This window comes from Mastigoproctus giganteus, chromosome 4, assembly GCF_048544385.1.
Source record: "Mastigoproctus giganteus isolate SK-2022 chromosome 4, ASM4854438v1, whole genome shotgun sequence".
In the NCBI taxonomy this organism is placed as follows: domain Eukaryota; kingdom Metazoa; phylum Arthropoda; class Arachnida; order Uropygi; family Thelyphonidae; genus Mastigoproctus; species Mastigoproctus giganteus.
In genome coordinates this window covers 22276415-22302869 of record NC_143578.1, presented here as the reverse complement: position 1 = coordinate 22302869, position 26455 = coordinate 22276415, and the positions used below count along the sequence as shown (strand labels likewise).

At 39.5% G+C, this 26455-nt stretch overlaps 1 protein-coding gene across 1 annotated transcript in view; it reads right to left on the bottom strand.

Moving 5' to 3' along the window:
- LOC150086460 (uncharacterized) overlaps positions 1-26455 on the bottom strand; it is a 152812-nt gene that overhangs the window by 55264 nt on the left and 71093 nt on the right. Inside the window, exon 5 of the mRNA XM_090372173.1 lies at positions 23151-23263. Coding sequence (XP_090228299.1) covers positions 23151-23263 — 113 coding nt within the window. The remainder of the gene's footprint in view (positions 1-23150; positions 23264-26455) is intronic.

Sequence of the window (26455 nt, the reverse complement as noted above, 5' to 3'; positions counted from 1 at the left end):
CCACGGACTGGAGATGTGCAAATGTATCCCCAATTCACAAAGGGGGATCGAAGTGTGACACGAGTAATTACAGACCAGTTAGTTTAACTTCTGTTCCGGGTAAAATAATGGAGTTGCTGGTTAAAGATGCATTGCAGGATCATCTAGAAAAGACTGCAGCAATAATTCAGACACAGCATGGGTTTGTTAAGGGAAAGTCTTGTCTGACAAATTTGATAGGATATTATGATGTGGTTACAAAGGAACTGGATGCGAAAAATAATTTTGATATCATATATTTGGATTTCAGGAAAGCTTTTGACACTATTGCGCATGGAAGACTACTGTACAAATTGAAGCAGAATGGTATTAAGGGTAAGTAAGTTGCTACAATGGATAAAAGGATGGTTAAGTGCTAGAAGACAGAGGGTGGTAATCAATGGGTGCTGCTCTTCTTGGACTAATGTTATTAGTGGAATCCCACAGGGTTCGGTGTTAGGTCCACTGTTGTTTTGTATATTTATCAATGATATTGATGAAGGTATATCAGGCTTAATGTCGAAGTTTGCAGATGATACAAAGGTTGGCAGGGTTGTTAATGACAGTAATGGCAGTGTGCTACTGCAACAGGATCTAGATAATTTGGGCAGATGGGCTAAGAAGTGGCAACTGAAATTTAACCTTGACAAATGCAAAGTACTACATATGGGTAGAAGTAACCCCAGAGAAACGTACCAACTGTGTGGTACTACACTTAAGGTGGTGGAAAATGAAAAAGACCTGGGAGTAATTGTGCAGTCAGATATGAAGTTTTCTGAGCAATGCAGGCAGGCTGCCAGGGCAGGTCATGGGGTTTTGTCAATGATATATAGGAATTTTGCTAGCAGGGAGAAGGAGGTGATTGTCCCTCTGTATAAGGCAATGGTCAGGTCTGGAGGCCTCATTTTAGGAAGGATGTAGATTTACTTGAGTGTGTACAGAGAAGGGCAACTAGATTGGTGAGGGGAATGAAGGGATCCTCTTACCAAGAGAGGCTTAAGTTCTGCAAATTGCAGTGGCTGGAGACTAGGCACCTGCGCGGTGATCTGATTGAGGTATATAAGGCCTTGAATGGGTTGAGCACGCTGAATTCTGATGGGATCCTTCCACTTGTTCAGATTACGAATCTAAGGGGGCATAAATTCAAATTAAGAAAAGACAGATGTAGAATAGATTTGCGGAAATTTTCCTTTAGCCAGCGGGTGGTTAATTGCTGGAACAAACTTCCATCTGTCGTTGTGGAAGTTGATAGCTTGAATAAATTTAAGGAGGAACTGGACAGGCATTTGGAGGGAATGGTGTGATTTTTTTTTTTATTTATTATTTTTTTTTTTTTGGCTGATGCTGCATAAGCTCATACATTTGCTTTCTTGCATCACATGCCACTACTACTACTACTACTACTTTATTTTTGTGAATTGATTACAGTTTATTTTATATCTGCCATAGCCTAATATATCGCCTGATAATTTATATGTAACCCATTTTGTTAGTTCATCTGACATCACACCGAGGCCTAAACCTTGAACAGTATTTCTTAGTTGGAATGAAAAGCCTAGTAGCCTCCAAGATTAAGTAGCTGAAGGCGTCCTATTTAGAATTCAAATTTGGTAACATCATCAGCTGATCCCACTGTATAGAATTTAAAAACTGTCTGAGACCTCTGTGGTCACCTTTATGAAAGCAAAAGCCCTTCAGTTTACCCTCACTGGTAGTTACATCTTTAAGTAAATCCTGCTTCAGTACATTGTGATCACTGTCACCCGGTGGTTCCTTTATCTGCAAATTCTTAATGCATGAATAATCACTGCTGACTATCAAATCAAGGGTATTACTCCCTCTGGTTGCCTCTCAAACATGTTGCTGTAGAAAACGGTCATCCAATAAATTCACAAAAGTCTTGCTAGTGTGCGAGTGACCAACTCACAAGTTCCAGTCAATATCTGGAAAGTTAAAATCCCTAATTATAAATACAGAAAACAATAATGGACCCAACACTGAACCCTGAAGGACACCACTAATAACATTAGTCCACGATGAGCAGTGTCCATTGATTACCACTGTCTGTCTTCTCCCCCTCAACCACCCCTTTATCCATAGCAGCAATTTTCCTCCAATGCCACACTGCTCCAATTTGTGCAGCAGTCTTCCATGTGTAACAGTATAAAAAGGCTTTCTAAGATCCAAGTATATAATATCAAAGTTATTCCCCGCATCCAGCTCTTTTGTGACTGCATCATAGTATCCAATCAAATTGGTCAGGCAAGACTTCCCCTTAACAAAACCATGCTGTGTCTGAGCTATAACTGAAGTCTTGTCTAGATGATCCTGTAGTGCTTGTTCAACCAGTGCCTCCATTAATTTTCCTGGAATAGAAGTTAAACTCACAGGTCTATAATTACTTGTGTCAGCCTTTGATCCTCCTTTGTGAATTGGGATCACATTTGCACAACTCCAGTCTATTGGTACCTCCCCTGAGTCCAAGGAAGCTCTCATAATTATGGCTAAGGGTTTGCTTACTTCCTTTGCTGCCTCCTTTAATATAACTGGATAGATCCCATCCACCCCAGGTGCCTTTCTTGTGTTTATCTTCAACAATTTCTCCTGCACTTTCCTCTCAGATATTACCAGATTATCTAGCTTACTGCCAGAGTTGAATACACCTCTGGCATTCCCCTCACTGAATAATTCCTCATGTGTGAATGTCAATTCAAAATATTCATTTAGTTTGTCAGCTACCTGAACAGGATCATCAACAGTTGAACCATTGATATCAAGTGGAGCAATCTGATTCATCCCCTTCCTTCTAGAGTTTACATAAGTAAAGAACTCTTTGCTGTTTTTCTTTGCATCCCTTGCCAAGGATTTCTCGTAATCTGCCTTCGCCTGCCTAACCTCCTTTGTAACTTGGTTACAGATAAACTTATATCTATCACAGACTTCTGTGTCACCTGTTAATTTATATGTATCGCATGCATTTTTCTCCTCTGCCATACATCTCATTAGTTCATCTGACATCCCTTTAGGCCTAAACCTTGAACAATATTTCTTAGTTGGTATGTAAAGCCTAGTAGCTTCCAAGATACGTTCTTTGAATGCTTCCCATTTTGAATTTGCTGTTGGTAACATCATCAGTTGGTCCCACTGTATAGAATTTAAATACTGTCTCAGACCATCATAGTCGCCTTTACGAGAGCAATAACTCTTCCCTTTACCCCTGATGGTAGTTACCTCTTTGAGTAAATCCCACTTCAGCACACTGTGATCACTGCCACCTAGTGGTTCCTCTATCTGCAGATTCTTAATGCATGAAGAATCACTACTGATAATCAAATCAAGGGTATTACTCTGTCTAGTTGCCTCCCGAACATGCTGATGTAGAAAACAATCATCCAATAAATCCACAAAAGCCTAGCCTTGCTAGTGTGTGAGCGACCAACCCACAAATTCCAGTCAATATCTGGGAAATTAAAATCCTCCATTACAAGACTCTCTGATTTACTGGTCCACTCTATTTCCCTGTACAGTTTTCTTATTATACTCATCAGAGTCATTAGGCCTATAGCACACTCCTACTCTCAATTTTGATCTACCAATGCTTATGTCACACCAAACTGATTCGACACTGCACTGTCCAGCAATGTCAACTGACTTCACTTCATTGGATTTTATGTGTTTCTTAACTAATAGCATAACCTCTCCTCCCTTCCTATCCTGTCTATCTTTCTGTAGACTTTATACTCCCCAAATTCCAGTTCAGTCAGATGTAGGATAGATGTGCGAAAATTTGCCTTTAGCCAGTGGGTAGTTGGTTGGTGGAACAGACTTCCATCCCTTGTTGTGGAAGTTGATAGCCTAAATAAATTTAAGGCTAAACTGGACAGGTATTTCGAACAAACAAGAGGGGTGAAGTGGAAGGGTTTTTTTTTTTTTTTTTTCCTTTGGTTGATGCTGCATAAGCTTGCTTTCTTGCATCATATGCCTCTACTAATGCTAATGCTAATTATAAGGCATTCTAATTTACTTGACCAGTCTATTTCTGTGCACAATTCCTCATTATACTGATCAGATTCAATAGGCCTATAACTCACACCTACTCTCATTTTCTGTTTCCCAGTGCTTACATCCTACCAAACTGACTCAACATTGCATTGTCCACCAACGTCAATTGGATGCATGTCCTTAGATTTTTTGTGTTTCTTAACTAACAGAACAATCCCCCTCCCTTCCTGTCCATTTATTCTTTCTCTACACATTGTACTACCAAAATTGAGGTTTAGATTAGATTGCAGGAAGTTTCTTTTAATCGAGTTGTTGATTGCTGGAATAAACTGCCTTCACAGGTAGTTGAGGCTGACAGTTTGAATAAATTCAAAGGTCAACTGGATAGTCACCCATGTGAGGAGGGATGCATATAATTTGTATTTTCTTATTATTTGGGTTTTTTTTTTTTTTTGCTAGTGCAGCAAAAGTCTGTAGCTTCCTTGTGCTATATAGTATTAGTAATAGTATTCTAATAATAGAATACTATTACTATTTCAAATCAATCTTTATAGATGACTGTGTGACAACAAATAGTGTTAGTGAAATCAGATGATCATTTACTATAAAACCTGAAAGCAAGTAAATAAATCCCTGGGGAAAGATGGCATATACTCTGCTATATCAAAGGAAGTGATGAGGGAATGCATTATTTCACTGGATTCAGGTGTTGTTGTTGGAGTGGGATTTATTGGCACAAGGGCTGCTATGACCATACTGAATGGTCATAGGCCTTGAATGGGTTGAGCACGCTGAATTCTGATGGGATCCTTCCACTTGTTCAGATTACGAACGTAAGGGGGCATAAATTCAAATTAAGAAAAGACAGATGTAGAATAGATGTGCGGAAATTTGCCTTTAGCCAGCGGGTGGTTAATTGTTGGAACAAACTTCCATCTGTCATTGTGGAAGTTGATAGGTTGAATAAATTTAAGGAGGAACTGGACAGGCATTTGGAGGGAATGGTGTGATTTTTTTTTTTTTTTTTTTTTTTTTTGGCTGATGCTGCATAAGCTCATACATTTGCTTTCTTGCATCACATGCCACTACTACTACTACTACTGCACCTGGATTCAAGTGTGGTTCTTATAGAATGAAGAAGTGCCAATCACCATTACATAAGGGTGGTTTTATGAATGACGTGGGTAACTACTGACTGGTCGATCTGTTTGTTTGTTATTTGGTTTTTAGAAGCATTAGCAATTAAGGCCATATTGCTTAGGGAATATGTGGTGGTCATTCCCTGACCTTTCCATATCCTCCGTATTTGGTGGTCACGGGCTCGAACCCCGATCTAATCAAGAAGCGTGTGCTACGCACTGCTGCACCTGCCCACCTGGCTATGGAGGCACCACTGGTTGATCTGACTTCAGCACTAGGGAATATCATGGCAATAGCAAGAGGCAATACAGGGTCATCTAGACAGAAATAGCTTTCTCAAGGGAACCATAACACTGTTTTTGTTTCTCATGAAGGGAAATTCTGTTTAACTAATCTGATAAACTACTATGGTGTCATGCATCAGTTGTATGCAGAAAATAATTCTGACTGTTTATTTGGTACAATAGAAAAGCATTGGATTTGATTCCACATGAGAGATTGACTGTTGTGTAAGCTGGAATATATTGGGATCAAAAATAATCCTTACCTTAAGTGAGGCCTTCAGACCAGAATAAAATATTCCAAAAGTAGTCTCGTTATCATTTTACAAACAGGAAGAATAACATCCTTCTCCATGCTGGTAAAGGTCCTACAGGTCATTGATAACACACCCTGAGCCTCCCTGGCTGCCTGCTTGCACTGCAAAGAAAGCTTCATATCTACTTATAACTTCCAGTATTTCTCATCTTGAACAAACTTTAATTCCATATCACCTAGTCTATAAGTTACCACCAGTTTTCTCTCCCTCAAATTCAAAACCTTATAATTAATAGGATTAAATTTCAATTGCCATCTTTCAGATCACATGATCTAATCATTTTTAAGCAGCATAGCCCAGTCTCAATTATTTGGCATCCTACCTACCTTTAAATCATCAGCAAATTTTAACAGCTTTCTCTACATACACTCACAATATCACTAAGGAAAACTGGAAATAATGAGGAAGGCCCCAAAACTGAACCATGGGGGAGCACAACTTGCTATATCAGTCCACTCCGAAGAATTCCCACTGATTACTACTCCAGTCTCCTTTTGCTCAGCCAGCTCCTGATCCACTTAAAAATCTCAGCAATTCCAGAACACTCCAGCTTACAGACTCTCATGGAAGACAAAATCAAAGGATATACTGAAATCTAGGTATACAAAATCAAAGTTGCCTCCTGCATTTAATGTTTTAAAACTTCACCATAGTAATTAACCAGATTTTTCAAGCAAGACCTGTCTTTCACAAACCCATGCTGTGATTCCTTTACAATTTGATTCTTATGATAACTCTGCATTGTACCTTTCTAATTTTCAAGGTTTAGTAGTAGTAGTAGTAGTAGTAGTAGTAGTAATGACAAATGATGCAAAAAAGCAAGCTTAGAAAGCATCAATAAAAAAAAAAAAACAGTTCATTCATCTGTATCCACAAAGAATTTGTCTAGTTCTTCCTTGAATTTATTCAACCCATCCACTTCCATAACAACAGATGGAAGCCTGTTCCAACAATCAACCACCCACTGGCTGAAGATAAACTTCTGCACTTCTTCACCGAGGAGATTAGCTCAGTGTAGGCGAAGTTTTTACTGCTCCAGAAAATAGAGAAGTCTTTCTTAAATTTTTACCACTTTATTGACTAAATTGGCATATTAATTTATTTTCTAAAAGTAACTTTATATTCCTAGTTACAATACTTAGTTTATTTTGAACTTAGATAGAGATTTTGTGGGTTATTACTTAGTATTGGTAAAACTTGTACCATTCGAAATGCCACCATTGTGTAGTATCGATATGGAATAGCATTAGGTATATCTCGAACTTGATAGCGTGAGGCATAACATAAAACTAGATAGTATAATATGTGGGACTGCAGTAGGAATCTGTTAGTTTAGTATATTATTGGCAATTAATCAATTAAATTTATAAATCCTTTTAATTTTTATTGTTAACTAAATTGTATTTAAACAGAAATCATGCCCCAGACTAGAGCAGCAAAGCAACTTTCACAAAGTAGTAAAAGTGTTGTGATTCACAGGAGAACTGTAGGGCATGATTCTCCAATGCATCACAGTATAAAAAAATGTGCAAAATGCAACATGCTTGCAGATCTCTCTCTCTCTAGAACAGCACATGATCTAGCCATAGAGGATGTCTTTGTGAGTGTGCTAGGTGCAGAGAATGTGAAGAAATTAGGCACCGACTCAGCGTTCTGATGGGTGTCTATAAGAGCTTGAAGAGTCAGGTGGATGCCCTCAAAGGAATTAAAATTGGGCCCATCAAGTTCTCAGCTGCCCAACACAATGCCAGAGCACACTCTTATGTATCAGGAAACACAGCAGCAACCTTCAAGGCAGAATGCCCTGGTCCCATAGGAGCTAGTTATTGTTGGTGATTCAATTGTCAGGGAAACAGGAAATATATTGTGCAAAAAGGATAGGTGGAATAGGACCAGGTATGTCTGCCAGGGAAAAAAATTTATGATGTTATAAACCAGATATCATCATCTTTTAAGGCCACAAAAGGTGATATCATTCAAATTGGCACTAATGACATTAAGTGTAAGAGATCTGCAGATTTACTAAGCAAGTACAGGTCAATGCTGAAAAAAAAGTCGCAAGTTAGGGTTAAATTTCAGAGTGTCAGCAATCCTACCCCCACACACACGATAGGAAGGAGTATATGATGAGAGCCTTGTCAATCAATTCAGCCCTAGAGAGATTGTGCAGGGCTCATGGTGTAGAATTTTTCTCAGTGTGGTCTGTGCTTGTTAATAGGAGAGACTGCTTCTACAGGGATGGGATACACTTAAATAGAAAAGGTGCAAGAATATTTGCTGATGCTATCGAGGTAATGTTAGGTGGGTCGGAAAACTGCTTACTTGGGGGGATTCACAGACTAATAGGTTAACAGTAGCCATAGGCAGAGGTGGAAATGATTCTTGCACTGCTTCTATTGGAATGAGCAACAGCCCAGAAAGCCAGTTGCTGGGGATTTCAGGAACTGCTGGGGGTCATGAAACAAGTAAATACATGGGCTGTGTAAGAGTAACTAAGAGTAAGAACAGGTGCGTGTATACTTGCGTGTACACCAATGCTAGGAATAAAGTAAACAATTTTATGAATTTGAAGTGCTGGTTAAGACATCCACGGTGAATATTGTTGGGATATCAGAGACTTGGTGCCACTCAGATATAAGGGATGCAGAATTGGAATTCAGGGAGCACAATGTGTACAGAAAGGATATACAGGATAAAAAGGGAGGAGGGATTATGTTGTTAGCTAAGAAACACATAAAATCTAAGGAAGTGCATCCAATTGATGTGCGTGGACAATGCAATGTTGAGTCTGTTTGGTGTGATGGACATAAACACTGGGAAAGAAAAATGAGAGTAGGTGTGTGTTATAGGCCTAATGAATCCGATGAGTATAATGAACAATTGTACAGAGAAATAGAGTGGGCCAGTAAATCACAGTGTCTTATAATGGGGGATTTTAACTTCCCAGATATAGACTGGAACTTGTGGTTGGTCACTCGCACACTAGCAAGGCTTTTGTGGATTTACTGCATTGTTTTCTACAGCAGCAGCATGTTAGAGAGGCAACAAGAGAGAGAGTAACACTCTTGATCTGATTATCAGCAGTGATTATTCATGCATTAAGAATTTACTTTTTAGAAACAAACAAGGAGTTATCTTTTATTCGGTCAGTAGGATTTCTTCTTTACCAATTCTCCTTATGTGAATAAATTACAAAATGATACATTAAAACTAGATTACATAATTTAAAATAATTTAAAACTCATAATGTGTTCCTCACTATTGACACATGGGCACTTCAATTCCCCAGGATCACACAGTGGTGAACCCCAACCCAACCGTAGAAATATCAAACCCCTCATGCAACCTTTAGTGAAGGAAGACATTTTGTCATAAACGTGAATTTGAAATATGAATGAAATACTATTAAAATGAGATAAAAGTATGATAAAACAATGAATTTAAAATCCACTAAAATTTCCTCCCTTAAGCAGACTAAAACTTTTCGCAAGCATCATGTTCACAGAGTGGAATAAACTAATGAAACGTGTGTGTTTTCGGAATCTTATAAATAGGAGATTAGTCTTTGGTACATGTGTGTTGGAATAATCACGAATATATGAGAAATGGAAGACGAATGTTAATAGAGTTTTTTTTTTAATTTCATTTCTGAAGTTTCGGCAATTAATAATTTAATATAATTATGTTGAATATTTAAAATTTTGGATTCATTAAACAGAAATGTGTGGTTTTCATTTATTGCATGGGATGCTAGTTCCGATGCATTTGCACATGATGCACAGACTGATGCTTCATATTGCTTAATCCTCGAGTTTAAAATACATCTGGTAGATCCAATGTAAGAAAAATCACAATCCTTACGTGAAATGTGGTAGACGAGGTCGTGTTCGTTCGGAAGGCAACAGTACCGTGTGATATTTTAGTGTTGCATATTATTTGTAGCCCGGTTTTGCTATTTTCATTTCTGTACCTCTAACAAGGTTGTTAATTTGTCTATACCAGTGTTCACCATATGGCATTGAAATGAAATATTTCTTATTAATCCTGTCATATATTTGTTATTGATTTTCTTTTTTTTTTTTTTTTGGTAGTTGTTGGTGCATAGGCTTCTGTGGCCATAATGCACCTCCCAAGGTTTTTGCAGTACTTTGATCCAAGCCCGAGGCGGGAATCGAACCAGCAACCTTTGGGTTACCAGGCAGGCACTTTACCCACCTGGCTAGCCCGGTCGGCCTTGTTATTGATTATTTTGTCTTTAGCTTCTAATTTAATGCTATTGATAGAGGTAATAGGTTCCTCTATTTAGGAACATGAGGAGTTATTCAGGGAGAGGAATACCAGAGGGGTATTCAACTCTGGCAGTAAGCTACATAATCTTGTAATAACTGTGGGTAAAGTAGAGGAGACATTGTTGAAGATAAACATAAGCAAGGTACCTGGGGTGGATGGAATCTATCCATTTATATTAAAGGAGGTGACAAAGGAAGTAAGCAAACCCTTAGCCATAATCATGAGAGCTTCCCTGGATTCAGGGGAGGTACCCATGGACTGGAGATGTGCAAATGTGACCCCAATTCACAAAGAAGGATCAAAGGCTGACACAAGTAATTACAGACCTGTTAGTTTAACTTCTGTTCCAGGGAACTTAACAGAGGCACTGGTTAAAGAAGCATTGCAGGACCATCTAGACAGGACTTCAGTTATAGCTCGGACAAAGTCTGGGTTTGTTAAGGGTAAGTCTTGTCTGACCAATTTGATTAGATACTATGATGCAGTCACAAAAGAACTGAATGCAAAGAATAACTTTGATATCATATATTTGGATCTTAGAAAGGCCTTTGATACTGTTTCACATGGAAGACTGCTGCACAAATTGGAGCAGTGTGACATTGGAGGCAAATTGCTGCTATGGATAAAGGGATGGTTGAGTGGGAGAAGACAGAGTGGTAAATAATGGACACTGCTCTTTGTGGACTAACATTATTAGTGGAATCCCTCAGGGTTCAGTGTTGGGTCCATTGTTGTTTTCTGTATTTATAAATGATATTGATCATGGTATATATGAGGCTTTATGTCCAAGTTTGCAGACGATATGAAGGTTTTCAGGGTTGTTAATGACAGTAATAATAGTACACTGCTGCAACAGGATCTAGAAAAGTTGAGCAGATGGGCTGAGAGGTGGAAATGAAGTTTAACCTTGACAAATGTAAAGTACTACATATGGGAAGTAGTAATCCCAGAGTTACGTATCAACTCTGTGGTACCATACTGAGAGTGGTACAGAATGAAAAGGACCTGGGGTAATTGTGCAGGCAGATATGAAGTTTTCTGAGCAGTGCAGACAGTCTGCAAGAGTAGCTCATGGTATCTTGTCAATGATATACAGGAATTTTTCTAGCAGGGATAAGGAGGTGATTATCTATCCCCTTGTATAAGGCAATGGTCAGGCCACACCTTGAGTACTGTATACAGGTTTGGAGGCTTCATTTTAAGAAGGATGATGTAGAGCTGTTGGAATGAGTACAGAGAATGTCATCAAGATTAGTGAACAGAACAAAGGGTTGCTTTTATGAAGAAAGGCTTAAGTTTTGCAAATTACAGTGTATGGAGACTAGGTACCTGTGAGGTGATCTGATTGAGGTGTATAAAGAATGGTTTGAGCCTTGAATGGTTTGAGCATGCTCAATGCTAATGGGATTCGTCCTCTTGCTCAGAATAATTCCCTGAGAGGGCATAAATTCAAATTGAGGAAAGACAGTTGTAGGATAGATGTGCGGAAGTTTGCCTTTAGCCAGCGGGTGGGTGATTGCTGGAACAAACTTCCAACAGTTGTAGAAGTTGATAGCTTAAACAGATTCAAGGCAGAACTTGACAAACATTTGGAGTGAGGGAACAGGTGAAATAAGGGTTTTTTTTTTTTGGCTGATGCTATATAAGCTTGCTTTCTTGCATCATGTGCCCTTACTAATGCAAATGCTACAATGGATAAAAGGATGGGTGAGTGGGAGAAGACAGAGTGGTGGTCAATGGATACTGCTCTACGTGGACTATGTTATTAGTGTTGTCCCTCAGGGTTCCATGTTGGGCCCATTGTTGTTTTGTATATTTATCAATGATATTGATGAAGGTATATCAAGCTTAATGTAAAAGTTTGAAGATGATACAAGGTTGGCAGGGTTGTTAAGAACAGTAATGATAGTATGCTGCTGCACCAGAATCTCGAAAAGTTGGGTAGATGGGCTGAGAAGTGGCAACTTAACATTGACAAATGCAAAGTACTGCATATGAGTAGCAGTAACCCCAGAGAAATGTACCCAAGATGTGGTGTTACACTCAGGGTAGTGGAGAATGAAAGAGACCTTGGGGTAATTGTGCAGTCAGATATGAAGTTTTCTGAGCAGTGCAGCCAGGCTGCCAGAGTAGCTCATGGAGTCTTGTCAATGATATACAGGAGCAGGGATAAGGAGATGATTATAGTCTTGTATAAGACAATGGTTAGGCCACACCCTGAGTACTTCATACAGGTCTGGAAGCCTCATTTTAGGAAGGATGTAGAGTTGCTAGAAAGAGTACAGAGAAGGGCAACAAGACTGGTGAATAGAACAAAGGGGTGCCATTATGCAGAAAGGCTTAAGTTATGCAAATTACAGTGTCTGGAGTCTAGGTTCCTGTGAGACGATTTGATTGAGGTGTATATGGCCTCTATTTGCTGATGCTGACGGGATTATTCCTCTTGCTCAGATTACAAACCTGATTGGTACAGATTCAAACTGAGGAAAGACAGATATAGAACAGATGCACGGAATTTTGTCTTTAGCAGCGGGTAGTTGATTTTTGGAACAAACTTCCATCTTTTGTTGTTGAAGTTGATAGCTTAAGTAAATTTAAGGCAGAACTAGACAAACATTTGGAATGAATGTTGAAGTTTCAGCTTACCCAATCCATTCTGGACTTCAAACATTTCAATCAGATCTACCCACAGGTTCCTGGCTTCGAGATGCTGAGCAATTTGCATAAATGAAGCCTTTATATGCAAGAGCACCCTTTTTTTCCCTTCATCAATCTGGTTGCCCTTCTCTGCACTCATTCCAGCAGTTCTACATCCTACCTAAAGTGAGGATTCCACATCTGTATACAGTACTCAAGATGCAACCTAACCATAGCCTTATACAAAGTTATAATCACCTCCTAATCTCTGCTAGCAAAGTTTCTGTATACCATGGACAAAATCCCATAAGTTGTCCTAGCAGCATATCTGCACTGCTCAGATAGTTTTATATCTGACTACACAATTACCCCAAAGATCTTTTACATTTTCCACTACTCTGGGTGTAGTATCACACAGTTAATAAGTTACTCTGGGTTTACTGCTATCCATGTACAGTGCCTTACATTTGTCAATGTTAAACTTCAACTGTCATTTCTCAGCCGATCGACTCAATTTTGCTAGATCTTGTTGCAGCAGCTCACCCTGATGGCTGCCGTTAACTACCATACCAACCTTTGTATCATCTGCAAATGTAGACATTAAGCCTGATATACCTTCATCATTATCACTGATAAATAATGAAAACAACAATAGACCCAGCAATGATAAATATTGAAGAAAACAATAGAACCTGAGGAATTCCACAATTAACATTAGTCCAAGAAGAGCAGTGTCCTTTGATTAAGAACTGTAATTAGCATTAGCATTAGCATTAGTAGAGGCATATGATGCAAGAAAGCAAGCTTATTCAGCATCAGCCAAAAAAAAAAAAAAAAAAAAAAAAACCCACTCCCATTTCACCCCTCCGTTCATTCGAAATACCTGTCCAGTTGAGCTTTAAATTTGTTTAGGCTATCAACTTCAACAACAAGTGATGGAAGTCGGTTCCACCAACCAACCACCCGCTGGCCAAAGGCAAATTTCCGCACATCTATCCGGCATCCGTCCTTCCTCAATTTGAATTTATGCCCTCTGAGGTGATTATTCTGAGAAAGATGAAGAATCCCATTGGCATTGAGCATGCTCAAACCATTCAAAGCCTTATACACCTCTATCAGATCACCTCGCCGGTGCCTAGTCTCCAGACTCTGTAATTTGCAAAACTTAAGCCTTTCTTCGTAAGAGCAACCCTTTGTTCCATTTACTAATCTTGTTGCCCTTCTCTGTACCCGTTCCAGCAGCTCTACATCCTTCTTGAAATGAGGCCTCCACACCTGTATACAGTACTCAAGATGTGGCCTTACCATTGCCTTATACAAGGGAATAATCACCTCCTTATCCCTGCTAGAAAAATTCCTGTATATCATTGACAAGACACCATGAGCTACTCTTGCAGCTCGTCTGCACTGCTCAGAGAACTTCATATCTGCCTGCACAATTACCCCCAGGTCCTTTTCATTCTCCACCACTGTCAGTGTAGTACCGCAGAGTTGATACGTTGCTCTGGGGTTACTGTTTCCCATATGTAGTACTTTACATTTGTCAATGTTAAACTTCATTTGCCACCTCTCAGCCCATCTGTTCAACCTTTCCAGATCCTGTTGCAGCAGCATTGCGTCAGTAATGTCCTTAACGACCCTGCCAACCTTTGTATCATCTGCAAACTTGGACATTAAACTTGATATCCCATCATCAATATCATTCATAAACACCGAAAACAACAACGGACCCAACACTGGATGTTCTTAATGTTCTTAAAAAATCACTCTGTTTTTGTCCACTTAATCATCCCTTTATCCATAGCAGTAACTTGCCTTTAATGGCACATAGCTCCAGTTTGCACAGCATTCTTTTATGTAAAACATTATCAAAAGCCTTCCTGAAATCTAAGTATATGATGTCAAATTATTTTCATCCAGTTCCTTGGTCAATGCATCATAGTAACCTACCAGATTGGTTAGACAAGGCCATCCTTGACAAATTCATGCTGTGATTGCAGTAGAATTACATACCTGTCCAAATGGTCCTGTATTACTTCTTTAACCAGTGATTCCATTATTTTCCTTGGAAAATAATGGAATCACTGAATGGTAAGAATAATGGATGGTAAGCTAACCGATCTGTAATTACTCATGTCACTTTTTGATCCCCCTTTTTGAATTGGGGATATTTGCACTTCTCCAGACCAGGGGCCTTCCAGGCACCTCCGTAGCCAGGTGGGCAAGAGCAGCAGTGCGTGGCACACGCTTCTTGATTAGATTTGGGGTTCGAGCCTGTGACCACCAAATACAGAGGATGCGGAAAGGTCAGGGAATGACCACCGCATATCCCCGGAGCAATATGGCCTTAATTGCTAATGCTTTCTTGAAAACCAAGTATATGACATCAAAATTATTTTGGCATTGAGTTCTTTTGTGACCACATCATAGTATCCAATCAAATTGGTCAGAGAAGACCTCCTTTTAACAATCCCATGCTGTGCCTTAACTATTACTGCAGTCTTGTCTAGATAATCCTGCAATGCTTCTTTAACCAGTGATTCCATTATTTTCCTCAGAACACAAGTTAAACTAACAGATCTATAGTTTCTTGTGTCACATTTTAACCCCCCCCCACTTTGTGAATTGGTGATACATTTGCACACCTCCAGTCCATGGGGACCTTCCCTGAGTCCAAGGAAACTCTCATAATTATAGCTAAGGGTTTGCTTACTTCCTTTGCTGTCTCCTTTAATATAATTGGATAGATCTCATTCTGTCTACCCCAGGTGCCTTTTTTTATGTTTAACTTCAAAAATTTCTCCTCCACTTTGCTCTTGGTTACCACAAATTCACATAGTTCCCTGTTAGAGTTTGATAAACTTCTGGCACTCCCCTCATTGAATAACTCATGTGTGAACGTAGATGCAAAATACTCATTCAGTTTATCAGCTACCTGAGCATGATAGTCAACCCATCTATGTTAAGTGGTCCAATCTGGTTTATTCCTTTCTTTCTAGAGTTTACATAAGCAAAGAACTCTTTGCTGTTTTTCTTTGCATCCTTTGCCAAGGGTTTCTCGTAATCTGCACTCGCCTACCTAACTTCTTTTGTGACTTTATTATAGACTAGTTTATATCTGCCATAGGCATCTGTGTCACCTGATAATTTATATGCATCCCATACATTTGTCTTCTCTGCCCCCAGCCTCATTAGTTCATCTGACATCCATTTAGGCCTAAACCTTGAACAGTATTTCTTAGTTGGAATGAAAAACCTAGTAGCCTACAAAATTGTTCCTGAAGGCTTCCCATTTTGAATTCAACATTGGTAACATCATCAGTTGATCCCATTGTACAGAATTTAAAAATTGTCTGAGACCCCTGTAGTCACATTTATGAAAGCAAAAGCCCTTCCCTTTAGCTTTGATGGTAGTTACATCTTTAAGTAATTCTCACATCAGTACATTGTGATCACTGCCACCCAGTGGTTCCTTTATCTGCAAATTCTTAATGCATGAATAATCACTGCTGATAATCAGATCAAGAGTACTATCCCTCTGGTTGCCTCTCAAACATGTTGCTGTAGAAAACGGTCATCCAATAAACCCACAAAAGTCTTGCTAGTGTGCGAGTGATCAATCTACAAGTTCCAGTCAATATCTGGAAAGTTAAAATCCCCCATCATAAGACATTCTGATTTACTGGCCCACTCTATTTCTTTGCACAATTTCTCATTATACTCATCAGATTCATTTGGCTCAAACAAACTCAACATTGCACTGTCCATCTATGTCAACTGGATGCTGTTTGAATGGAATGCATATTGAATGCATTGCATTGTACACTCAGTGATCACTGAATTGTGACCACCTACCTAATACTATGTTGGGCCACTGTTTACATTGATAACAGCTGCTATTCACCAATGCATTGACTCCACTAAATATCTAAAGGCATCCATAGAAATCTTCAAGGCTTCCAGAGTATCAGAATAGATGATGGTTGAGTGTACATACGCATCAATTCCCATCCCACAGTATTCAATTGGATTGAGGTCAGGCAAATTTAGAGGTCAATCAAGATGGATGATATCTTCATTGTATTCCTCGAACCACTTCTGCACAGTGTGGGTCTAATGGCACGGTGTATTACTGTCTGGGAAAATCCCACTTCTGTCCTGGAAAAAATGCAACGTGGTAGGGTACACGTGGTCTCCTTAGAGCTGCCAGCAGACCTCACTAGTGAAATGTTGGTCCACATGCACCAGGGGTCCTAGTTCCTGCCAACAAAACATGCCCCAAATTAAGAACCATCACCATCTGCCTCAATAGCGGGCACCATGCATGATGGGTCCGTGGACTCCTGTTGCTTGTACCACACCCAAAGGTGTCCATTGGTGTGTTGCACCAAGTATCTGGACTCATCTGATTAGCAGTAGTTTCCAGTCCTCCAACATCCAACCAGTGTGTTGCTGACACCACAGCATTTGCTGTCGATGATGATCAGTGATAAGGAGAGGGTACATCTTGGGTTGTCTGCTGTAGAACTCCATATGTCTGAGCATGCAGTGCGTTGTCATTTGGGATATTGTTCTTGCATTTCTCATATTGTATTGTGATGCTAACTGTCCATTCAGCTTGTACAATGTGCTGCACCCTTTCCTCACTGAACATCCACCTTGTGTAATTCTTTACAGTTAGCATTAGCATTAGCATTAGTAGAGGCATTTGACGCAAGAAAGCAAGCTTATGCAGCATCAGCCAAAAAAAAAAAAAAAAAAAAAAACCCACTTCCACTTCACCCCTCTGTTCGTTCCAAATACCTGTCAGGTTAGGCCTTAAACTTATTTAGGCTATCAACCTCCACCACAAGGGATGGAAGTCTGTTCCACCAACCAACCACCCGCTGGCTAAAGGCAAATTTCCTCACGTCTATCCTACATCTGTCTTTCCTCAATTTGAATTTATGCCCTCTCAGGTGATTTTTCTGAGCTAGAGGAAGAATCCCATCAGCATTGAGCATGCTTAAACCATTCAAGGCTTTATACACCTCTATCAGATCACCTCGCTGGTGCCTAGTCTCCAGACACTGTAATTTGCAAAACTTAAGCCTTTCTTCGTAAGAGCACCCCTTTGTTCCATTCACTAATCTTGTTGCCCTTCTCTGTACTCGTTCCAGCAGCTCTACACCCTTCTTGAAATGAGGCCTCCAGACCTGTATACAGTACTCTAGGTGTGGCCTGACCATTGCCTTATACAATGGAATAATCACCTCCTTATCCCTGCTGGAAAAATTCCTGTATATCATTGACAATACTACATGAGCTACTCTTGTTGCCCGTCTGCACTGCTCAGAGAACTTCATATCTGCCTGCAAAACCACCACCAAGTCCCTTTCATTCTCTACCACTGTCAGTGTAGTACCACACAGTTGATATGTTGCTCTGGGGTTGTTGTTTCCCATGTGTAGTACTTTACATTTGTCAATGTTAAACTTCATTTGCCACCTCTCAGCCCATCTGCTCAACCTTTCCAGATCCTGTTGCAGCAGCATAGTGTCAGTAGTGTCCTTGACAACCCTGCCAACCTTTGTATCATCTGCAAACTTGGACATTAAGCTTGATATACCATCATCAATATCATTTATAAATACAGAAAACAATAATGGACCCAACACTGAGCCCTGAGGGACTCCACTAATAACATTAGTCCAAGATGAGCAGTGTCCATTGATTACCACTCTCTGTCTTCTCCCCCTCAACCACCCCTTTATCCATAGCAGCAATTTGCCTCCAATGTCACACTGCTCCAATTTGTGTAGCAGTTTTCCATGTGCAACAGTATCAAAAGCCTTTCTAAGATCCAAGTATATAATATCAAAGTTATTCCCTGCATCCAGTTCTTTTGTGACTGCATCATAATATCCAATCAAGGTGGTCAGGCAAGACTTCCCCTTAACAAAACCATGCTGTGTCTGAGCTATAACTGAAGTCTTGTCTAAATGATCCTGCAGTGCTTCTTTAACCAGTGCCTCCATTAATTTTCCTGGAACAGAAGTTAAGCTCACAGGTCTATAATTACTTGTGTCAGCCTTTGATCCTCCTATGTGAATTGTGGTCACATTTATTATTTTATTTATTTGCACATTTCCAGTCTATGGGTACCTCCCCTCAGTCCAAGGAAGCTCTCATAATTATGGCTAAGGGTTTGCTTACTTCCTTTGCTACCTCCTTTAATATAACTGGATAGATCCCATCCACCCCGGGTGCCTTTCTTGTGTTTATCTTCAACAGTTTCTCCTCCACTTTACTCCCAGTTATTTCAAGATTCTGTAGCTTACTGCTAGAGTTGAATACACCTCTGGCATTCCCTTTGCTGAATAACTCCTAATGTGTGAATGCTGATGCAAAATATTCATTTAGTTTGTTAGCTACCTGAGCAGGATCATCAACAGTTGACCCATCAATATCAAGTGGACCAATCTGATTCATCCCCTTCCTTCTAGAGTTAACATAAGTAAAGAACTCTTTGCTGTTTTTCTTTGCATCCCTTGCCAAGGTTTTCTCGTAATCTGCCTTTGCCTGCCTAACCTCCTTTGTAACTTGGTTGCATATCAACTTGTATCTATCATAGGCTTCTGTGTCATGTGTTAATTTGTAAGTATCCCATGCATTTTTCTTCTCTGCCATATGCCTCATTAGTTCATCTGACATCCATTTTGGCCAAAACCTTGAACAATATTTCTTAGTTGGTATGTAAAGCCTAGTAGCTACCAAGATAAGTTCTTTGAATGCTTCCCATTTTGAATTTGCTATTGGTAACATCATCAGTTGGTCCCACTGTATAGAATTTAAATACTGTCTCAGTCCATCGTAGTCGCCTTTACGGAAGCAATAACCCTTCCCTTTACCCCTAATGGTAGTTACCTCTTTGAGTAAATCCCACTTCAGCACACTGTGATCACTGCCACCTAGTGGTTCGTTTATCTGCAGATTCTTGCACTGCTTCTATTCAAATGAGCAGAAGTCTGAAAAACAAGATGCAGGATATTTCAGAGACTGCTGGTAGTCATTGCGTTACAAGTAAACACATGGGTTGTGTTAGGGTAGCTAAGAATAGAAACAGGTGCATGTATACCTGCGTGTACACCAATGCTAGGAGTTTGGTAAATAAATTTGATGAATTTGAGGTATTGCTCAAAACATCAAAGGCAGATATTGTTGGGATATCAGAGACGTGGTGTCACACAGATATAAGTAATGCGGAACTGGAATTTGGGGAATACAATGTATATAGAAAGGATAGACAGGACAGGAGGGGAGGAGGGATTATGCTATTAATTAAGAAACACAAAGTCAAAGGAAGTGAAGCCAGTTGACATCGATGGACAGGGCAGTGTCGAGTCAGTTTGGTGTGACATAAGCATAGGGAAATCAAAATTGAGAGTAGGAGTGTGCTATAGGCCTAATCACTCTGATGAGTATAATAATATATTGTACAGGGAAATAGAGTGGGCCAGTAAATCAGAGAGTCTTATAATGGGGGATTTTAATTTCCCAGATATTGACTGGAATTTGTGGGTTGGTCACTCGCACACTAGCAAGGCTTTTGTGGATTTATTGGATGATTGTTTTCTACATCAGCATGTTCGTGAGGCAACAAGAGGGAGCAATACTCTTGATCTGATTATCAGTAGTGATTCTTCATGCATTAAGAACCTGCAGATAAATGAACCACTAGGTGGCAGTGATCACAGTGTGTTGAAGTGGGATTTACTCAAGGAGGTAACTACCATCAGAGGTAAAGGGAAGGGTTTTTGTTTCGTAAAGGCGACTATGATGGTCTGAGACAGTATTTAAATTCTATACAGTGGGACCAACTGATGATGTTACCAACAGCAAACTCAAAATGGGATGCATTTCAAGGTAACTAATCTTGGAGGCTACCAGGCTTTACATACCAATTAAGAAATATGTTCAAGGTTTAGGCCTAAATGGTTGTCAGAAGAACTATTGAGACATGTGGCAGAGAAGAAAAATGCATGGATACATACAAATTAATGGGTGACATGGAAGCCTATGATAGATATAAGTTGGTCTGTAACCAAGTCACAAAGGAGATTAGGTAGGCAAAGCAGACTACAAAAAATCCTTGGCAAAGGATGCAAAGAAAAACAGAAAAGAGTTCTTTACCTATTTAAACTCAAGAAGGAAAGGGATGAATCAGATTGGTCCACTGGATATTGATGGTTCAACAGTTGAGGATCCTGCTCAGGTGGCTAACAATCTAAACGAGTATTTTGCATCTACATTCACGCATGAGGAGTTATTCAGGAAGGAGAATGATGTAGGTAAAGTAAACATTGGCAGTGAGCTGGATGATTTTGTAATAACTGAGAGGAAAGTGGAGGAGAGATTGTTGAGGATAAACATAAAAAAGGCATCTGGGGTGGATGGGATCTATCCAGTTATATTAACGGAGGCAGCAAAGGAAGTAAGCAAACCCCTAGCCATCATTATGAGAGCTTCTTTGGACTCAGGGGAGGTACCCATAGACTGGAGATGTGCAAATGTAACCCCAATTCACAAAGGAGGATCAAAGGCTGACACAAGTAATTATAGACCTGTTAGTTTAATTTCTGTTCCAGGTAAATTAATGGAGGCACTGGTTAAAGAAGCACTGCAGGATCATCTAGACAAGAATTCAGTTATAGCTCAGACGCAGCATGGTTTTGTTAAGGGCAGGTCTTGCCTGACCAATTTGATTGGATACTATGATGTAGTCACAAAAGAACTGGATGCAGGGAATAACTTTGATATTATATATTTGGATCTTAGAAAGGCTTTTGATACTGTTGCACATGGAGACTGCTGCACAAATTGGAGCAGTGTGGCATTGGAGGCAAATTGCTGCTATGGATAAGGGGATGGCTGAGTGGCAGAAGACAGAGTGGTAATCAACGGACACTGCTCAACGTGGACTAATGTTATTAGTGGAGTTCCTCAGGGTTGAGTGTTGGGTCCGTTGTTGTTTTCGGTGTTCATGAATAATATTGATGATGGGATATCAAGTTTAATGTCCAAGTTTGCAGATGATACAAAGGTTGGCAGGGTTGTTAAGGACACCACTGACGCTATGCTGCTGCAACAGGATCTGGAAAGGTTGAACAGATGGGCTGAGAGGTGGCAAATGAAGTTTAACATTGACAAATGTAAAGTACTACATATGGGAAACAGTAACCCCAGAGCAACGTATCAACTCTGCGGTAGTACACTGACAGTGGTGGAGAATGAAAAGGACCTGGGGGTAATTGTGCAGGCAGATATGAAGTTCTCTGAGCAGTGCAGACGAGCTGCAAGAGCAGCTCATGGTGTCTTGTCAATGATATACAGGAATTTTTCTAGCAGGGATAAGGAGGTGATTATTCCCTTGTATAAGGCAATGGTTAGGCCACACCTTGAGTACTGTATACAGGTATGGAGGCTTCATTTCAAGAAAGATGTAGAGCTGCTGGAACGGGTACAGAGAAGAGCAACAAGATTAGTGAATGGAACAAAGGGTTGCTCTTACGAAGAAAGGCTTAAGTTTTGCAAATTACAGAGTCTGGAGACTAGGCACCGGCGAGGTGATCTGATAGAGGTGTATAAGGGTTTGAATGGTTTGAGCATGCTCAATGCCAATGGGATTCTTCATCTTGCTCAGAATAATCAGCTCAGATGGCATAAATTCAAATTGAGGAAGGACGGATGTCGGATAGATGTGCGGAAATTTGCCTTTGCCCAGCGGGTGGTAGGTTGGTGGAACCGACTTCCATCACTTGTTGTTGAAGTTGATAGCCTAAACAAATTTAAGGCTCAACTGGACAGGTATTTCGAGTGAATGGAGGGGTGAAATGGGAGTGGTTTTTTTTTTTTGGCTGATGCTGAATAAGCTTGCTTTCTTGCATCATATGCCTCTACTAATGCTAATGGTAATGCTAATAGTGGAGGGGGGGGTAACCTGACCTTTTTTCTTTAGAATCACTAATTGAATTAACTAATTGAATCACGAAGAGAGTCATGTTGTTGTTGTTGTTGTTTCTTTGTTTGTTGTTTGGTTTTTAGGAGCATTAGCAACTAAGGCCATATTGCTCCGGGATATGCGGTGGTCATTCCCTGACCTTTCCGCATCCTTCATATTTGGTGGCGACGGGCTCGAACCCCGGTCTAATCAAGAAGCGTGTGCTATGCACTGCTGCTCCTTCCCACCTGGCTACGGAGGCGCCTGAAGAGAGTCATACTGGAAGTTCTGGCATCGTAAAAAATGTTCATAACGTAGTTTCACAGGTAAACATTTTCGAAGTTTGCCGTGGTTAATTTTGTTTAGGATATAACTTTTACAACTTTCACCATATTTGTTAAAGAAATAATCACAATAAATTTTTATACCTAAAGAAATAGATGTAAATTTAATTTATTTTAAAAGTAAACAAATAAAGCTACCAACCAGATTGCCTGTTCCACAGGATTAACTGAGCCATACAATGCATGTTCATGCAGAAGAGTTAAACCATTTTTAGAAATTACTGTATTCCACAGTGTCCAAGACATTACACCTTCCTACCAAAATAAAAGCAAAGCAAAGCAAAAGTATCAGAAAATAAATGACAGAAACTTCATCTTATTTTCATTAGTATTATTACATTTCATAAATGCAAAATGCACTTTTATTTAAGTACTTAAGGGAAGATGGCAGTAAAAACAAAGAAAATTTTTACTACCAAGCAAAAATAAATAAATAAATAATCTATTATAATAAAAAAAAAACATAAGACTAATTTACCACAAAGTCCATTACTAGGTTCTTTGACATTTGATGTCTACTTTGTTTTGTGCATTTGGAGTAATACAGGGTAACTGAAAAGTTCATACAACTCATTACATGAAAAACAGTTTTTAATTATTATTTGTACTGCATATTTATTTATTTATTATACTGGATTTTCTTTTTAATAAATTACAATATACACGATCATTTCTCTGTATATATAAAACCTACATGCCTGCTATTGTTAGCAGTTTAGCAAGGACAGTTAAGCATGAACATTTAGTCTACATTAAGCATGAGATAGAAGACCACTGCATTATTTTAATGTAATTTATTCAATGAAAACCACTACATTGTTTTAATTTGCTATTTATTTTCAAACAGTGTTGTTATTATTATTAGTAATAGTGGCATATGATGTAAAAAAGCAAAATTATACAGCACCAGCCACAAAACAAACCCTCTCACATCACCCAACCATCTATGCCAATAATTGTCTAGTTCTTCTTTGAATTTCTTCAAATTGACCAACTTCCAGAACAGATGGAAGTTTATTAAAACAATAAACCAGCTACAGGTTAAAGGCAAACTTCTGCTTATCTATCCTGCAATCATCCACAATCTGAATTTATGCCTCCTCATGCGTGTGTATAGTCTGAGCAAGAGGAAGAATGACATTGAGCTTTCTCAATCAATTCAAAACCTCAAACACCTCAATCAGATCACCTCACAGGTGCCTAGTAATGAAACCAAAGGTTGGTCAAGGGAACAAAAAGGTGGTCTTGGTAAGAATACCCTTTCATTCCCTTGATCAATCTCGATGTCCTTCTCTGCACCAATTCCAGCAGATCTACATCCTTCCTAACATTTGAGGCCTCCTGACCTGTATGCAGTACTCAAAATGCAGCCTGACCATTGCCATATGCAATAAGATAATCACCTCATTATATCAGCTAGAAAAGTTCCTGTATATCATAAACCACAAGCTGTCCTGGAAGCATGTCTATATTATTACTCAGAGAACATATCTGACAGCACAATTATCCCCAGATCTTTTATGTTTTCCACTACCCTTAATGTAGTACCACAAACTTGGTATGTTAATCTGGGATTACTGCTACCAATATGCAGTATCTTGCATTTGTCAACGTTAAACTTTATCTGCCTAAGTTTTCTAGATCTTGTCAGCTTATCCTGATTACTAATATTGACCACCCTGCTAACCTTTGTATCAACTGCAAAGTTAGACATTAAGCCTGATATACCTTCATCAATATCATTAATAAATATACAAAACAACAATGGGCTAGCACTGAACCCTGGAGAACTCCACTAATAACATTAGTCAATGAAGAGCAGTGTCCATTAATAACAACTCTGTCTTCTCCCACTCAACCATCCTTTTATCCAGAGCAGCAATGTGCCCTCAATGCCACACTGCTCCAATTTGTGCAACACCATCAAAAGGTTTCCTAAATTCCAAGTATATCACATGAAATTTTTTTTTTTCATCCAATTCCATTGTTACTGCATCATAGTATCCAGATTCATCAGACAAGATCGCCCCTTAACAAATCCATGCTGTGATTCAGTATAATTGCATTCCTGATTAGATGGTTCTGCATTAGTTCTTGAACCAGTGACTGCTATTTTCCCTAAAACAGAAGTTAAGCTAAAGGTCTGTAAATGCTGATGGCACCTTTTGATCCCCTTTTATGAATTAGAGTAATCTTTGCACATCTCCATTCCATAGGGATATCTCATGAACCCAAAAATGCTCTTGTTATGGCTAAGGGTTTGCTTACCCACTTTGCTGCCTCGCTTAATATAATTAGATAAATCCCATTCATCAGGTGCCTTTTTCATGTTAGGTTTCAACAATTTCTCTGGAATGTTCCTCTCAGTTATCACAGAATCATTTAGCTCTCTGTTAGATTCTGATGAACTTAGCATTAGCATTAGTAGAGGTATATGATGCAAGAAAGCAAGCTTACGGAGCATCAGCTGGAAAAAAAAAAAAAAAAAACTTCCACATCACCCCTCTGTTCATTCGAAATACCTGTCCAGCTGAGCCTTAAATTTATTTAGGCTATCAACTTCCACAACAAGGGATGGAAGTCTGTTCCAACAACCAACTACCCGTTGGCTAAAGGCAAATTTCCTTACATCTATCCTACATCTGTCTTTCCTTAATTTGAATTTATGCCCTCTCAGGTTTCTGAGCAAGAGGAAGAATCCCATCAACATTGAGCATGCTCAAACCATTCAAGGCTTTATACACCTCTATCAGATCACCTTGACGGTGCCTAGTTTCCAGACATTGTAATTTGCAAAACTTAAGCCTTTCTTTGTAAGAGCAACCCTTTGTTCCATTCACTAATCTTGTTGCCCTTCTCTGTACTCGTTCCAGCAGCTCTACATCCTTCTTGAAAGGAGGCCTCCATACCTGTATACAGTACTCTAGGTGTGGCCTGACCATTGCCTTATACAAGAGAATAATCACCTTCTTACCCTGCTAGAAAAATTCCTGTATATCATTGACAAGACACCATGAGCTACTCTTGCAGCCCATCTGCACTGCTCAAAAAGCTTCATATCTGCCTGCACAATTACCCCCAGGTCCTTTTCATTCTCTACCATTGTCAGTGTAGTACCACAGAGTTGATACGTTGCTCTGGGGTTGCTGTTTCCCATATGTAATACTTTACATTTGTCAATGTTAAACTTCATTTGCCACCTCTCAACCCATCTGCTCAACCTTTCCAGATCCTGTTGCAGCAGCATAGCATCAGTAGTGTCCTTAACAACCCTGCCAACTTTTGTATCGTCTGCAAACTTGGACATTAAGCTTTATATACCATCATCAATATTATTTATAAATACAGAAAACAATAATGGACCCAACACTGAACCCTGATGAGCAGTGTCCATTGATTACCACTCTTTGTCTTCTTCCCCTCAACCACCCCTTTATCTATACCAGC